Consider the following 17,917-nt stretch of genomic DNA (forward strand, 5'->3'; position numbering starts at 1 on the left):
CCTTGTCCCGAGTAAAGTGGCCAAATTTGCAGCTCACAGCTTCAATGCAGTTGTGTACTGCCACTGCTGGTGACACAATAAGACCACGCATAACAGTGAAGATGTGTTTCATTAACACTGATTATAGCATTTTTCAAAACCCTTGTTTTTCATACTGATTTATAATCGACCCCCTCTCAAGCCCAATCAATAACTTGCCATTGAAATGGCACATTTGTCATGATGAACCTATACATGTAAAATGATGTCTATGTAGTTAATTCGACTAATAGATGATGCAGTGTCCTTATCCATGCACGATGCGTCTAGTTACTCTAAATATTCACAATTGAGAGCATTTGTTTGCTTGCAGTGGTTGTACAACTGTGGCCTACGGAACTCAAAACACCTATGCAAGAATCTTCTAAAGAGATCCTCGGAGGTGGCAATCGTTTTGAAGAAGCAGGCGTTTATTCCATCTTCAGTTGGTTTCAAGGATTTTACCTTCAGAGGGAACGTAGAGGGGTTTAACAATGAAACTTCTAAAACATTGGAATCACAGCTATAAAAGGAGTGGTCCTTACCTTATGCAAAAAGACCCACTGCTGATTTACGTTTCCTGCTCATGCACCAAGTGAAATCGCAACAAAAAGTAAAAAGTAATAACGTAGCGAAAGTGAACCAGCGCTGTAACCCTCCTAATCGCAGCCCACCAGAATCCCTCTGGTTTGAGGTGTGTTGGCGTGTCAGGGGGTTCCCACTATACCGAAACAATATTAACCAAGACAAGGATATCTGACAGAATAATACTGTGCCCACTAGAAGTACTTGAATACTTGACTGATCGTTCATGGTAGGAACAGGTCTGCTATGCCAGACTCTTGACACATTACTTTGAAGAAAAACCCACGCAGATGTCTTACCGAAAAAAACTTTGAAATAAGCTGTCCATCTATTTGGACAAAACAGAAACCACCCTGAGTTCCAGATCTAGGTATTGCTTTCTGCTTCTGGGCGCGGGGGGTTGGGTGGGGCAATTAGGAGATTTCAGTATTGGGGATAAGGATTCAGATTTTCCTAGGCTAAAGATTTTTCTTTCTGCCAAGTTCTGGATATGCTACAGCCAAGTGAAAGATTTCACAGGACGAACCACTAAAACCAGATCGCAGCTGTCAAGACAAGACTTCACAAACTTATTTGTCACCGTAACCTATTCAGGAAAGGGAAAACTTGGTTCAAAAGACTCAGTTTTTTTTGTTTGTCTTTTTAAATACGATTTTGTGACTTATGCTATTTGTGGTCTTAATGATAATTCATGGAACCCTACGCCTCTGCCAGTGTAATACCCCGCGTTTTGGGGTTTGCTTACCATGATGAGGAGTACCTTCGAGTTGGGTAATAATAAACATGTCTTATTCAGCGCAGAGATGTCTCAAGGGTTGAACATGTGCTTTAAAAATACACTTTATGTTAAGAGAGCGAACCATGCTGTGTCACAGTTTCTCCAGTGAGCCAGAGACTTTGCTGCTCATAACAATTTATCCATAAGGAAAGTGTTAAAGATAACTCCTTCAAATAGGGGGCTGACTCCTCAACCAAGTTCCTGTTGGGGAGGCCTATATATTTATAGGTTGAACGAACAAGCGCTCTGACCTGTTGTAATTTATCTGTGGGCTTTTAACCACGCCTACCGCACAACCATCTCTGTCACTCCTTCGTGGGCTTGCCTTTCAAAAATCCTTTATCATTGGTAAATGCTTTAAGTTTCTCTCTCCTTGGGGCGGTTTGGTTACCGCCTTGGACATCAACCCTGTTCTATAGATAATTGCACGATTGCCCATACGTTTTATGCAAACAAAGTTATTTTTTGTTTTGTCTCTCCTTCGTGCTCATGCCGGCCATGTTGCTTCGAATTGCCTCGCTTTTGTAAACTCTCTTACTTTTCATTTTCAATTTAAGTGACAAGAAAAGTCAATTTACGAATTTACAACGTTAACAGCTCTAACTCAAGCAAACTCGAGACCCATTGCATTGCAAATGCTTGTTTATTTCTGATATTTCCTCTTATGCATTCCACCTTTCCCTGGGGAGAGGGGGAAGTCTCAAGTGTTTCAACTAGAGTAGGAGAGGCTTGAGTCTTTTTTGCTAAGGCAGGAAGATTAGCCACAGTCTTTAGAGGTTTAAAGTGCTTTCGTGAATAAATAGCAGAATTAAATATTTTAGAAGAATACATTTTTGCTGACCTTGTTGACAGATGACTATATTGATATAATTGTCGAACAAATAGTGTTTTAACCGAGGCATCAAAGTAGCCCTTTGAAGTGTGAAGAAGGTCGTCCTTACTGATTTGAAGGAGCATAATGAACCATTTGCAGCTGAGGAAGTTGGCCTTTATATTAAATGAGGCTGGTGGAGCCATCCTATTTACATTTGAGGTGCTGTGTTTTATTATTTTTTTTTCCACTGACCACCGACAGAGATCTGCCAAATCTTCTATTAGATCGCCAGTATCGGATTTTGTAATACCAGCCTTGGGAAACTGGTTTGGTTGAAATCTTTTTTCAGTTTTGATTAACAAAACATTGAGACATGATCACCTTAGTTCTAGTTTTCCCTGTGTAGCTGCTAATCGTTCATGGGATAAAGTGGTTTGACTAACATTTATTGGATCAGAATTTGAGTTTAGTCATACAGGCCAAAAATAACATAAAGTTTAAGATTATTGACACGGTTAGTTCAAACCATCGCAAATTCAGACATACATAAATACTTAACATACTCACTATATTAAATATAAACTCCTAAAAACATTTGTTTAAAACTAATCTTATCATGATAATAATTGTACCTGACTAATGCCTGCTCCACTGATTTCAACATTACTCTTGATCTTAAATGTAGGATTTTCTTACTCCCTTGTTAATAACATCAAGAATATGGCTGGCCTGATGAGGAGGTCCTGTTTTGACCGGATTAGATGTCACGATTGGATGGGGAGATTGGTAGTAACATTGAATTCATACACTACAGTTATTTTTTTATTTTTTTTACATACTAAAAATGAACGTTTTTACAATTTAAAGCACATCGAGATAAATTGCACAAGTTCCGGTTATTACACCAAAATACTATGATTATAAGTCATGATCTGGTTTCCAGTATTAACAACTTACCGCTGCAAACATCTATGCTAACCATCGTCTGAAAGAGGCACACAATAGTGATTGTCTGGAACAGGATCTCCATCTGCAGTATGCCCAGATAAGTCAATGTTTAGGTGAGTTCACAGACTAAGCACTTTAACACTCGCAAGCTCTTCATTTCATATTTGCGGCTTCACATACAGACACTTGATAACTTTTTCCAGAGTGTGAGACATTGCGGACTCTGTTTAATGAGGCATTCAACTGTGGAAGATCGTTGGATTAGCTAGGAGTTTGTTTCCCTGCACTTGTCTCTCCAACTTAATGGCCTGCCTCTCTTCAGCCCACTGCCCCTTGAAGCTCTGTTTAGTGGAGGGAGGACTTTATAAAACTCTGGGAAACTGTTAATTTCAAATTTGCCATGTGACACACATGGATTTGTACAATTATTACTGGCAAGTGTGGCATGGACACTGCCCATGGAATGTATGACTCTGGAAGAGTCTTGGATCAAATGGCATTTTTTGCACTAGAGATGAATATGAATTTGTGGCCCAGTAGTACTAGGTAGGGGAAACGGATGGAGTCTGCACCTTCTGTGTTTACAACATTTGTCTATGAGTGAAGTCTAAGCTTCTATTTACTTACATTTGTTATCACTGTTGCTTTTTCCACTTGCATAAACTTGATTTTCTTCCTATTTATTGAACATATTTATACCAGACACACAAAGCACGATTGCACCGTCTTCATAAGCACAAAAAGCAGTTTCAACTACAAAGGAGCACAGCGGCTTTCCAACTCAAAGCAACTTTTTGAATTTCTACACACTACTGATAATGGCATTGCTTCATACCCACAGGGGTCCCAGGTCCGGTAAGAACCACTGCGCTAGAGTGTGTCTCTGTGGTCGCACCAAACTGCAAACAATGGGTTTAGAAAAGATCTCCTTAAGAGACTTGGTGCTTTTAAGCAAACGTGTGAATCGGATCACTGCCTTTTCCCCTCTATCTTTTTATAATTGTCAGTAGCAAATCCGATTTTCTAAAACAGATTGATATTTTATGCTTCTGCTGTGCCAAACACAGAAAGCCAATCTCTGTGTCAGTCATGGTTGCTTTTTGAAGATACATGATGGCGCAGCGGGGGATGTTATTCTAGTGGCCTTTCAACACTTCTGATTGTTCCACAGTTTAGGATCCATGGTCTTATCCTTATGTTTCGCGCTGTACGGATCAGGTGCAAACCAAAGCCTAAACACAGCCTCTCTCAAATCCAGTATTGCTATCCTGTGTGGTACAATAAAGCTAGCCTTCCCCCTTTGCTCAATATTTATCTTATGTAAACGAGTGCAGCGATCTATGGTTTCAGCTGCAAATGATGCACAAATTCTCTGTAAATTAAGCAAGAGCACTTAAATTAATGATAACCACTAGTGTAGAAAGGTTTAGAAACTAAAATAAGGTCTGATAGTTTTCATGTCAACTGTACCTACTCAGAGCATAAAATGCAACTGGGTGCAACCAGCTACGAATACTAAAATCACAAGTCAACCCTGTATTGATCACGTAATTGATAATGCGGTGCACCTTTTTTACATACATGTTTAGATGAGGATGCTTACTGATTTTGAGCATTTGAGTGAACAATGTGCGATGAGATATTTAAGAAACCTCTCTGTTTTATAATATGACAATATATGAACTAATCCATATGCTGCTCGAAGTATTTCAGATGTTCAAAACCATGATCTATGTTTTGAAACAAAGTAACAGCTGTGAATGTGTCAGTGCATTTTTGAGCTATAACGGACATTGCTAATATATGTTATGCATAGTCTACAATTTGTTTGGACTATGCTCAGTTTTCTATTTTATTTTTTGTCCCCTGAGCAGGGGCTAGAAACTGATATTACTAAATAAACGAATAAGGTTAAATTAGTACAAAAGCCATCACCACAATTGTTTTCACTCTGTTCACATAGGATAAACACTAACTCCACGAAAACAAATGCAAATAGGTCAGGAACCATAATTTCAGGTCTGAGTTAAATGGTGGGATGGATTAAATACTAAGGTCTCGTCACTAGATGTCAAGCTGTCTGGAGGAAATCAAGAATTGGATGCAGCTTATCTGACTGTGTCTCAGTGAACATAAGTCCGCAATAGTACTTAGAGGTGTGATGGACCCCTATCCACTCCTGTTGACTAGCTTGATTCTTTAGAGCCCCAGTGAAGAAGGTGGGTGAGATAGTGAGCTATCCTTCACCTCAGACGTAAATGCCTGGGCAAAATAAGCCTTCCATTCCTACAAGTCAGGAGAAACTCTGCTACTCATCTAACAGACCATTGCTATGATGTATGCTGTTGTGATGTTTGGATTTGTCTGCAGTAATTAAGTGTTTGCATTTTTTGTGTGGCTACACATGCTGTGCAATCTCCTGCCATGTAGTGTTGGGTTAAAAATAGTTTAACAATTATCTTCATAGGGTCGATGACTACTTCTGCTGTGAAATTTCTCCACTCAGAAATTCTTTACGTCACCCAAAGGCATTTCACGAGGGTGCGTAAGCATACTTTTCTAAGATATTTCAGTGCTACACACCTACCCAAAATCTGAAACTGACCTTCTTAAACAAAGTTATCATCCAGGCAACCAGATGTTGTTATAGATTTGGAGGCAACCATTTGATACTAAGATACTTCCTCAATTTCTGCAAGTGATTGAAAACTAGCCACTTCTTATTAGACTATAACTAGATGACACCCTCATGCCTCCGACTACTTCCCTCTAGAATTCTCAAGTCATTGAATTTCCCACCACAGTTCATTACTTGCTACTAATGTTCCCAAGACCAGTTAGTGTTTTTACTCCAGTTCATTTGACTTGCTTATTAATGCTACCTGGTTTTCGCTTCCAATACTTTACCATCTTGTTTCCTCCATCAAGATGAGCATCTCCTAAACTGTGGACTAAAGCTGCTTTGCTGAGCTTTCCTACCCAAGTGGGTGTGCATTGCTTCGGAGGACCTTGATGGTTTATACTTCACTGCTCTGACATTTTATGCAATGCTCCTTCATATAAAGTACTCAGGGACGTTTTGTCAGCTCTATGGGGCACTTTTCAAAAATCTAAACATACACATTTTAAAGTACTTATCATGCACAAATTATTGCCTAGTAGTTCAGCAGCTGATTATAGATGGTTATTAAGTCGTCCCGACCCATATTTAGTGCTCTTCTGCAGCACTGCTTAACTTTTAAGGCAGCTCAACATCCACAGAGGTGGTTACCCTGTAGAGTAGCCTCCAAAGACGCCCATGCCAAAACATTTTCAAGACACAGCTCTTCCCATAAGTGCAGGGCATTTGAAACCGAAGTGAGTGAGAGGCTTGTTCATGTAAGCATGTTGTATATCTGTTCAGGGGAATAGGTCTTGGTTTAATAATGGCTAACCAATTGAGAGGTCATTTGTTTAACTTACTGATTGACTTGTTCTTTGTTTTTTCTGCATTACGTATAAGCTGGCTTTATTTTCTTTTGCCTGTTTTCTTCTTGTTTATAGATGGCGACTGATGCAGCATGATGGGGCTGCAGATAAACCACTTTCGTACAATGACACCTAGCAGAGGAATTTGCAAGTGAAATGGGCACTGAAGTTCCCCCCTGGCCGTCTCCCACCAATGGCCAGGGCTAGGTAAGTCAATGTAGAGTGGTAGAGGTCGAGCGTGGGTAGTCCAGCACACGAGTTGCCAATAAATATAGTCTCTATGAAGGGCAGGCAAAGTCAGCATGATAAGCCTCCTATACTATTAAAATTAAAACCTGAATCACCATATTTTCCTCATCAGGGTCATGGCACAGACGGGTTAGACTTCTAAACACGACTGAAAAGAATTAAAACACTGGAGAAGGAAGAGCCAGTCTGCTTTCTGTGCAAAGTGACAGGGTATGGCGTTCTCTCAGGTCTCCTGCAAATCGAGCTACTGCTTCATTAAATTATGAAACTGGGACTGTAAGTCTCGCCTGGAAGAGGGCATAGCTACTAAATGGCTCTGTAGTAAGCATGCTGGTGAGATCCCTGCTATCATGTTGTTACTGATCATGGTTGAAGGCTTCTCTTAATGTGTTCTAGTAATCTTTCTTTTTTAATAACGCCTTTTATCAGGCACTTTTATGGTGCCTCTGATGATGTGCTTGGATAGTGACCTCCGAGACTGTTGCATACCCCGAGGGTACTAGAACTTGTTTTACTCTAGGTTTGTGGTAATGGGTAAGAGATTATCCTTGCCCTCCATCTCTTGCAACCACTTTCTAAGTTTTAGGGCACGTTCTGTTGGATTTCTATATGCACGTTAGCTTTGTACTGATAGCTCCTAGTGCCTCATGTTTTCATATATCCTTGATCTGTAGTTTCTGAACTGAGTGTGAAGAGGGGTCCATTGACCATTCAAAGTAGGTCCCCCTTAGTTGAGCATGTCTCAGTTTTTCATCAAAGTAATAGCAACAACAGTGGTTCCTGCACAACTACTTCCACCTCGATGTCCGTTTGATTTGTGCTCTCTCTCATCTCCCTCAGGAAGTCTTGGACTCCCTCCATTGAATCTTTTCTTCCTCTAAGACTTGGACATTTCTGTCAGGTTGGGATTTCCAAGCCCAGAGTATTTCCTCCACTTGGGCTGCCTTTCGTGTATTTCTGGAAAAGGCCTCCTTCCTCATCCAGCCAGCAAACCGTCATTCCTTCTCCACTCTTTGGTGGGTAGAATCTATGTGGCAGGCTGTGACACCTTACTGTGCAGCCTGCAGACCGTGGCTGAGGGCACTTGTCTCTCCTTCTAGGCATAATCTTGATTAGGCAACATATGATTTTCATTTTGTATCAAGCCCATTAATTTGCTATTGTTTCAGGCCGTTTGCAAAAGTCAATTATTAGTTTTCAGATCTGGCTAGGAAATTTATTTTGCTGTAGTAAAGGAAATTCTGGATTTGACATCTGAAAACAAAACCAGTGTGGAGTCTCGGCTCACTCAATCTGTGCTAGGGAAGCTCATTTTAGAAGTCGTAGCAGAGTGGTGTCTCCATCACGTAGTCGAGGGTAACTAATGCAGAAAAGGCCAGCATACATGTGTAGTGCTGGTGCAGCTTTGTGAGTGCATCATCCCCTTCCTGTTCTTCATCAAGCTATGTATTATTGTTCCTGGTAGTATGAAAAGTCAAGGATCAATCACTTCGCTCCGGTCCTTGCGTTGAGGATCACTGCTATCATGTGTATAATTGTGTGCTGAACTGTATTTTCTGTAGTAATGTAAACTTGGTGGATGGGTTTTTGTTCTGGTCAGTGAGTATCTGGGATAAATTTCTGAGACAATGGAGGCGTCCTAGGTAAATGGTTTGCTCGACCACTTCATCTGACTGGACCACAGCTCAAAAGCACTGAGATTCTGACTATTTGAACCTATTCAAACCAGATGGTGGCTAGCATTGTGTTACATTGTCCGGAATCTACTTGACAGGATTATGAAATGTCACTATTTAGGTGGGATGCAGACTTATTTAAATCATTAACCATACATTTAACATATCTTAGTACCTTTAACTTTATAATTGGGAAGCATGTTTAAATTGTTTAGTAAGCAATAATAAATAGGATCCAAAGGTGAGTTAGGGATTTCTTTACTGTTGGGAATGTGTAGCTGCAGATACACATGCTATGCACAGGTCCTGCCATCTAGTGTTGGGCTCGGAGTATTACAAGTTTTTTCTTCGAAAAAGTATTTTCGAGTCACGGGACTGAGTGACTCCTCCTTTTTGGCTCCATTGCGCATGGGCATCGACTCCATCTTAGATTGTTTTCTTTCCGCCATCGGGTTCGGACGTGTTCCTCTTCACTCCGGTTGTTCGAGTCGTAAAAATCTTATAAACCATTAAAATCGCCCGTATTGTTTTCGATCGCGTCTCATCCAGCATCGACACCTTGGTACCGGCGGATACACATCTTTGATTGCCCTTCGGGGCAGCCGCGCCCAACTTGGGCCTGTATTGTTGAAGCCTCATGGACCGGACCCCGTTTAGATTCTACCCTCCGTGCCACGCCAAGTATCCCTACACAGATCAACATCTGGTTTGTAACCTGTGTTTATCTCCGGATCATCAAGAGGATACCTCTGAAGCCTGTAAATCCTCCCGTTCGAGAGACTTTGAGACCGAAGAGCGCGAAGATTAGAGATGGCGTCCAGAAGCACCGAATGCCTTGACGCAGAAAAGATTGAGATGATTCATACCGCCACCTCCGTTCAGGGATCCGATTCCGAACAAGAGTCCGACATCAACCGACCACTAACAGCGGGCCAGCACGTGAGTACGCTTGCCCCGACCCAAACTAACCCCAAACACAAGGCCTCGGGGACGCCACTGCCGGAAGGCATGGCTCGATCTGTAAAAAAAAAAAAAAGCGACCGGTGACCAACTAACATCTTTGGCACCGAAAAAGGGCACGCCAGTAACAAAGCCTTCGGACTCGAGCCGAGGCACAGGCTCCAATATCTTACGACACTGACCCATCGAGTCGTGACCTTGAAAGTCACTTTCGGAACAGAGGCCTACTACTCCAGGCCCATCGGTGCCGAAAAAAAACAGATTCGGAGCCGAAAAAACATACCTATACAGAGGAGCATGGATGTTGGAAACCATTAAAAGAAATCCATAGATTTGATGAGGAATTGCAACAAATTGAGGATTTCGATGAAAAACAGGCCAGGATACAAATCCACAAGGACAATGGCAAAATCCTCACAGCACCTCCTCTGCAAACAAAAAGAAAACTGGCCTTCCATGGACGTTTGGACACTGATCAGCCAACGGCTAAAGTGCCAAGAGAGAAATCTCTGCCTCCCCAGTTTTCTCCTCACCAGTCTCCTCCACTAACTGTCTCCCCGCCTGCTACACCCACTGCACAGTCTCCATCACACACTATGCAGTCACAACATGACAGATCCATGGGATCTCTGACGACCCAGTCTCAGACAATAGTCTAGAGTGCTACCCATCTAAGCCATTGCCACCTGAGGATAGCACCTCATATACACAGGTTCTAGCTAGGGCAGCAGCTTTTCACAACGTGACCATGCACACAGAACCTCTGGAGGACGACTTCTTGTTCAACACATTGTCCTCAACTCATGCCACATACCAAGCCTACCCATGCTCCCCGGTATGCTCAAACATGAGCAGCAAATATTCCAAGAACTGGTTAAAGGAAGGGCTATAACCCAAGGGTGGAGAAAAAGTACAAGCCACCACCCTCGGAACCCATTTTTATCACACAACAGCTGCCCCCAGATTCAGTAGTGGCCAGTGCAGCAAGGAAAAGGGCTAACTCTCAGTCCTCTGGAGATGCACCCCCTCCAGATAAAGAAAGCTAGAAATTCGATGCTGCAGGGAAAAGGGTGGCGTCACAGGCATCTAATCAGTGGCGCATAGCTAATTCGCAGGCCCTACCAGCTAGATACGATAGGGCTCACTGGGATGCGATGAAGGACATTATTCAGCATTTCCCCAAGGACCAACAGAAGAGAGGGACAGGCAATTACGAACAATCAAATAAGATCAGCGCTAGACTCAGCAGATACAGCCGCGAGGACTATAAATACGGCTGTCACCATTAGGCGACATGCATGGCTCAAACCTGAAATCCAACAGGCCGTCCTCAACATGCCTTTTAATCAACAACAGTTATTTGGCACACTGGTGGACACAGCCAGAGACCAGATGAAAAAAGACGCCGACAGTGCCAAAGCGATGGGAGTGCTTTATTCATCCCAATACAGAGGCTCATTTCGAAAGCCTCAATATAGGGAAGGCTTCACGCCACAACCTTCCGAGCCATCTACCTCACAAGCCAAGCCCTCTTACCAGACACATTATCAAAGAGGGGGATTTCAGGGATCCTACAGAGGACAGTTCTCCAGATCTAGAGGAAAATACCAATCCTCAAAACAAGCCACTAATAACAAACAGTGACTTTACCACCACCTTCCCTCAACACACTTTCACTGTGGGAGTAAGACTGAAAATGTTCCACGACCAATGGTTAAACATCACAACAGACACATAGGTACTATCCATTATCCAACATGGTTACTGCATAGAGTTCACACAAATTCCTCCAGACATTTCCCCAAAAGCGCACAAACTTTCATCGCAATATATTGCAATGTTGCAAACAGAAGTACAGGCACTATTACGCAATCAAGCCATAGAACTTGTGCTGCATCATCAAAAAGGAACAGGGGTTTACTCCCTGTACTTCCTTATTCCCAAAAAAGACAAAACATTAAGACCAATATTAGATCTCAGGACTCTCAACCTCTACATCCGATGAGAACACTTTCACATGGTAACGCTACAAGATGAAGTCCCACTGCTACAACAGGAAGAATTTATGGCAACACTGGATCTAAAAGATGCGTATTTTCACATACCCATCCATCCAGCTCACAGAAAATACCTCAGATTTGTTATACAAGGAAAACATTACCAGTTCAAAGTATTACCCTTCGGGATAACAACAGCTCCCAGAGTCTTTACAAAATGTCTTGCCGTAGTCACAGCATACACAAGGAGACAACATATGCATGTATTCCCATATCTCGACGATTGGCTAATAAAAGCTAACACTCAAAAACAGTGCCAACATCACACACGTTATGTAATAAACACCCAACACACACAAGGGTTCTCAATAAATTAACAAAAGTCACACCTGCAGCCATCACAAACTCAGCAGTACTTGGGGGCTACACTAAACATCCAAAAGGCGCTTGCAAGCCCAAGCCCACAAATAGTGCAATCGTTCCACACCATATTGCCAGAAATTTAGCCAAACCAACACTACACTGTCCGTTTTGTCATGAAACTGCTGGGTATGATGGCATCATGCATCGCAATTGTCCCAAACGCAAGGTTACACATGCGGCCCTTACAACAGTGCCTCGCAAAACAATGGTCGCAGGCACATGGTCATCTCCAAGATCTAGTGTTGGTAGACCGCCAAACACACATTTCGCTCCAGTGGTGGGATCCCACAAATTTAAACAAAGGGCGGCCATTTCAGGACCCTGTGCCTCACGCCATTCGCACAACAGATGTTTGGATAGGGGACACACCTCAACAATCACAGTATTCAGGGACAATGGGACAACAAACAGAAACAGTTTCTCATAAATCACTTAGAACTGCTAGCAGTGTCCCTAGCACTAAGAGCCTTTCAGCCACTTCTTGCTCACAAACACATTCTTGTCAGAACAGACAATATGACAACAATGTACTACTTAAACAAACAGGGAGGAACCCACTCATCACAACTTTGACTTCTAGCACAAAATATTTGGCATTGGGCAATTCACAACAACATACACCTGGTAGCTCAATACATTCCAGGAATTCACAATCAATTGGCAGACGACCTCAGTCGAGATCACCAAGAAACCCACGAGTGGGAAATTCACCCCCAAGTACTTCACAAATACTTTAGTCAGTGGGGGACACCAGACATAGATCTGTTCACCTCCAACCACAACGCAAAATGCCTAAACTTCGCGTCCAGGTACCCACACCCTCGATCCAAGGGCAATGCTCTATGGATCAACTGGTCAGGGATATTTGCTTACGCTCATTCCATTTTTGGTCAACAAACTGCATCAAAACAAACTCAAACTCATACTTATAGCACCAACGTGGGCACGCCAACCATGGTACACCACATTGCTAGACTTGTCAGTAGTACCACACATTGAACTCCCGACCAGACCTGTTGACACAAAACCAACAACAGATCAGACACCCCAATCCAGCGATACTCAATCTAGCAATCTGGCTCCTGAATTCTTAGAGTTTGAATATCTAAATCTTCCACCAGAATGTATGGCAAGAAAACCTACCACCAGGCAGTGTTATGCTAACAAATGGAAAATATTTGTTTTCTACTGTCAAGCAAAACACATAACTACCTTAGACGCAACCATACAAGACATTGTAAGTTATTTACTCCACCTACAAAAAGCAAATTTAGCTTTTTCATCCTTCAAGATACACCTCACAGCAATTTCTGCTTATTTGCAAAATAAACAAACCAAATCTCTATTTAGAGTGCCAGTCATCAAAGCTTTCATGGAGGGTCTAAAATGAATCAAACCTCTAAGAACACCACTAGTACCCTCATGGAATCTTAACATTGTACTCACACGACTCATGGGTCCACCCTTTGAACCCATGCATTCCTGTCCGATTCAATTCGTAACTTGGAAAGTAGCATTTCTAGTGGTAATCACTTCATTAAGAAGAGTTAGTGAAATACAAGCATTCACTATTGAACAACCCTTTATACAAGTACACAAACATAAGGTTGTACTTCGCAAAAACCGTAAATTTCTACCTAAAGTCATCTCACCGTTTCATTTAAACCAAACAGTGGAACTTCCAGCCTTTTTCCCACAGCCAGACTCAGTGGCAGAAAGAACACTACATACATTAGATATTAAGAGAGCTTTAATGTATTACATTGACAGAACAAAATCATTTCGAAAAACGAAACAATTGTTCCCCGCATTCCAAAAAACCCATACTGGTAATCCTATATCAAAACAAGGCGTAGCCAGGTGGATAGAGAAATATATCCAAACTTGTTACCTAAAGGCTAAAAGACATCTGTTAATTACGCCAAAAGCACATTCCGCTAGGAAAAAAGGAGCAACAATGGCATTTCTAGGAAATGCACCAATGACAGAAATCTGTAAAGCAGCCACTTGGTCGACACCTCATACATTCACCAAGCATTACTGTGTAGATGTGTTAACAACACAACAGGCCACAGTAGGACAGGCTGTACTAAGAACACTGTTTCAAACATCTTCAACTCCTACAGGGTGACCACTGCTTAGGGGAGGATTACTGCTTTGTAGTCTATGCATAGCATGTGTATCTGCAGCTACACATGCCATAGAACGGAAAATGTCACTTACCCAGTGTACATCTGTTCGTGGCATGTTCTGCTGCAGATGCGCCCTCCCTCCTCCCCGGGAGCCTGTAGCCGTTTAGGTTACATTTAAAATGTGTACATATGTATATACATCTCTATTCCATTGCATTGGGGTCTCTTTCTTTACACTTTATCACTCCTACCTTCCATTCAGCGGGAAAACAATCTAAGATGGAGTTGATGCCCATGCGCAATGGAGCCGAAAAGGAGGAGTCCCTCTTTCCCGTGACTCGAAAAGACTTCTTCGAAGAAAAACAACTTGTAACACTCTGAGCCCAACACTAGATGGCAGGACCTGTGCATAGCATGTGAATCTGCAGCGGAACATGCCACGAACAGATGTACACTGGGTAAGTGACTTTTTCCATATTTAGCGCTTTCTACTCCTATGGCAGACGCTGAAGCTCTTTCTTACTTGGGCAGCAAGCTGCACTGTGTAGGGTGTATGACTGGAAGGGTTTCTCTTTGTTTTGATTCCCTGTGAGAAGTGTTTCCATGCCGTGTGTGAGGACCGATGTGCAGTTATTGTGTTATAGGATACAGCGCTTAGTGTGATGGATGAACAAGAGTGAAAGACAGGTGCACAGTTTATGGTTTTTAGTAAGCTTGAGCAGCTCTGCATTACCCTGTATGGTATTTCTTATTTTCATAGACTACTTAGCTGGATACTGTTCTGGGTTGGCCATTCTGAGATATTTTGTTTTTAATGTTTATGATCCTGTGAAGGCATAGGTTAGAGGAAGACCTGGATCAGAGATCTGCTGGGATGGACTTAACCATCATCCCAGTGCAAAATATCAAAAAGCGGTTATAGCATGCACCTAGTTGGGACCAGCAGTGGTGACTAAAGTAAAGTCCTCCGTTAGCCAGTGGCATGTGATCAGTCTTTTCAGTTATTCCATGCCTGTTCAATTTGTGATGGGTATGTATTGCTGGGGACCGGTACGGTACTGGGTGATAGTTATGGCCCATAGGAGTTGTGCTAAGTGAGTGTGTCATGCAGCATAAGGGAATTATTATTCCGTCTATGTGAATTTAAATCAACTGCCCAACCTTTGCGTGTTATGGCATTAGTGTTCCCTGTATATTGTATTGTAATTACATTTATTTAGTACTTAATACATCTGAAGAGGTGTTGTAGAACTTTACATCATGCAGCGCTCTGCTCCGGAACCTAGGGTTACTAGTTTTTTGGGCTGGTTTTTTTGGGCTTACTTTTGGGTATTGGGGTTAGTCTTGCACTCTTATAGGATGCATGCGTTGCATTTAATCCGGTTTCTATGTGGTATATTAAATTAATAGGAATTAAGTGTGATATTGAGTGGAAGCTGGGGATATGTAAATTCATGCATTGGTTGGCGGTGTTAGTGGATGAGCTACAGACAATTAGGTATTGTTAGGATGCAGAGGTATTATTTTTCGAGGATAAGTTGTGATCTCTATAATTAGGTATGGGAAATTTGCATAGATACAATAATGGGGATTAAGGCAAACATGTATATGACAGAGTAGGCTGTTCTCAGAGTCAACAATTGGAAGTTTTATGATGTAGGGTTTTTGGGACTATTGTGGAGTTTTCTTGGGACTGCATGCAAAACTGTAAAAAGAAACAAGATAATATGCATGTGCAGCATTTTCATTGTAGGCCATGTGGACCCCAGAACACACACACACACCATCATCACCTATGGGTACATAGATTGAAAATAATTATGGTTTTCTTTTCCCATAAATCAAATGGAAGGAAAACGCAAAACAGGAATGTTATATTTGTAATTTTCAAGCTTGAGATGCTCCTCCCCTTTTCCTCTGACGAGCAGGGTGGGATGAAGGATAAGTGTCTGGTTTAGAAATTTTGTGTAAAGCTATGTTTCACTGGGCAGGCAGCTCTGGGCTGCCTCCAGTTCGAAGCACTCACAACATAGGCACCCCAAAGTCTGAATTTCTATATGTGTTCCATATCCTCAAGGCACTCTCTGAAAAAGAGTGCATCAGGGTGCAATTTTGATGCAGTTTTGGAGTTTCTAATCCAAGAGAGTTTTACTATTAAAGCTTTTCTTGCTCCATAATTGATGATTCTGACACATGGGTACCTAGCAAACGAAATTAGGCACTTTGGGGGCAGTAAAGGAAAACGGTTTTTTTTCATTATGCAAAATGTTCAAAAATAGTAGCTAGAATGGTTTTCTGGAAAACACATTTCCCAAAAGAAAAACAATTCTGCAAGACCTATTTCAGACAGTAGCCAAAGCTTCTGAAATGTGTTTGTTCGAAGTGATTTGCCTCCTTCACATGACCATGTCCCGAGAGTCTCCATGGAGGCTTTCGAAATTCCCATTTCCATTTAAGCTTGCAGAGTTGCTAAGGGGTCCTGTCTAATGCCATGTTTATTTAATGTTCTTTTCTGCTCTTGCATGAAATGTTAGAGCTGCTGTACCTCACACCTAGCCGGTGACACTTAGCATCACAGAGTAATTTTTAGATGGTGAAAGTAAAGCTGGCTGGCTAACTTCAAAGGCCAGTAGAGCCAAACCAAGTGTTTTCATTCATAAAAAATAATGAAATCAAATGGATAGGATGCTGCAAGATTGCCGCATGCCAAAGAACTAACAGGGGATTCTCGTTTATCCATGGAACAAAAAGTAAACAGAGGTAAAATATAGTATCACCTGAAACTGCTTCAGAAACTGCAACCCATACTTGAGGAAAATTATAAGATTACTTTAGCCCCAGCTTTGGTTAGTCTGTGTAGGAATACCTCAAAAGGTGAGCAGATTAAGTAAATCGCAGGTCTCGGCTGCAAAAACAGCTGTCATGACACTGAGACAAAATGATACAATACCAAACTGGCTTTGTTTGCATTGACTTTTTTGCAATTCAGATTCGGAGCTTGGTCCGCTTCAGATGGATTGATGAATCTAAAATTCAAAATAAATTCTACAGATAGTGTAATTGTCAGTCACATGGCCTAACCTGTGGCCTCCTAAGGGATGTTTTGTTTTAGCTAATTCTTTTTTACATGATACGTTCAGATTACACAGTCATGCTAGAAGAAAGGACATCTGTTTAACATGTATTAAATGAAGCAAGTAACCTACTATTGCCTTTTAAAGTGCAATTCAGAATAAAATGAAAGTGCAGTGAATGATCTCTTTTGTGTCTTTTTGTAACCTAAACTATAAAGTCTTAAAAAGCTGAATGATAAAGGAATGACTTGTACAAAACAGTACAGTATTTGCATTTACTTCTCACGATTTTGAGTTTGCATCATTTTCTCTAAATAAAAAGTAGAATGAACATTGAGGAATGATTTATCTCTGCAGGTTCCCACTTGAAACAGCTCCTTTTGCGGTATAAGGATTCAAAAGTGTTGGGCAGAAATTCATTTTATTTAAATATTACATTTTAAATGGATAATTAATCTAATTTCAGGACTGGCCACGTGTGCTGACATTATGGGGAGCTGCTGTAGCTGTCGGGACAGCATTCCGGACCATCACCCCACCAAGTTCAAGGTAGCATGCAAATCCATTGTTTCTCAGACCTACTGTCCTCCTGTCTAATATGTATTCACCAGTCATGTGCTCCTCACTTAAACTGTTCTATCCTCAGTCCATTCATTCCTGATACTGATACAGTACTGATGTGATTCTGCCCAATACCAAAAGACACCTCTTCTGTCTTCTCCCTATTCCACCTCCAGTCTTTGAACTCAAGGTTATAGTTCTTTATGTATGCCTTCGTCTTTCCTGTGACTCCCT

General features: G+C 41.7%; 1 protein-coding gene across 3 annotated transcripts in view; it reads left to right on the forward strand.

The window, feature by feature from the left end:
* The window catches only part of FRS3 (fibroblast growth factor receptor substrate 3), a 97,688-nt gene that overhangs the window by 40,297 nt on the left and 39,474 nt on the right, over positions 1–17,917 (forward strand). For 2 of the 3 annotated variants that reach the window (XM_069238408.1, XM_069238409.1), the window contains exons 3-4: positions 6,687–6,818; positions 17,589–17,671. In XM_069238408.1, the coding sequence (XP_069094509.1) occupies positions 17,612–17,671 (60 nt within the window). In that variant the 5' untranslated portion in view covers positions 6,687–6,818; positions 17,589–17,611. Of the gene's footprint in view, positions 1–5,610; positions 5,685–6,686; positions 6,819–17,588; positions 17,672–17,917 lie in introns of all 3 variants that reach the window. The other variant, XM_069238410.1, reaches the window with a different exon arrangement.

Source organism: Pleurodeles waltl, chromosome 6 (assembly GCF_031143425.1).
Source record: "Pleurodeles waltl isolate 20211129_DDA chromosome 6, aPleWal1.hap1.20221129, whole genome shotgun sequence".
Classification (NCBI taxonomy): Eukaryota; Metazoa; Chordata; class Amphibia; order Caudata; family Salamandridae; genus Pleurodeles; species Pleurodeles waltl.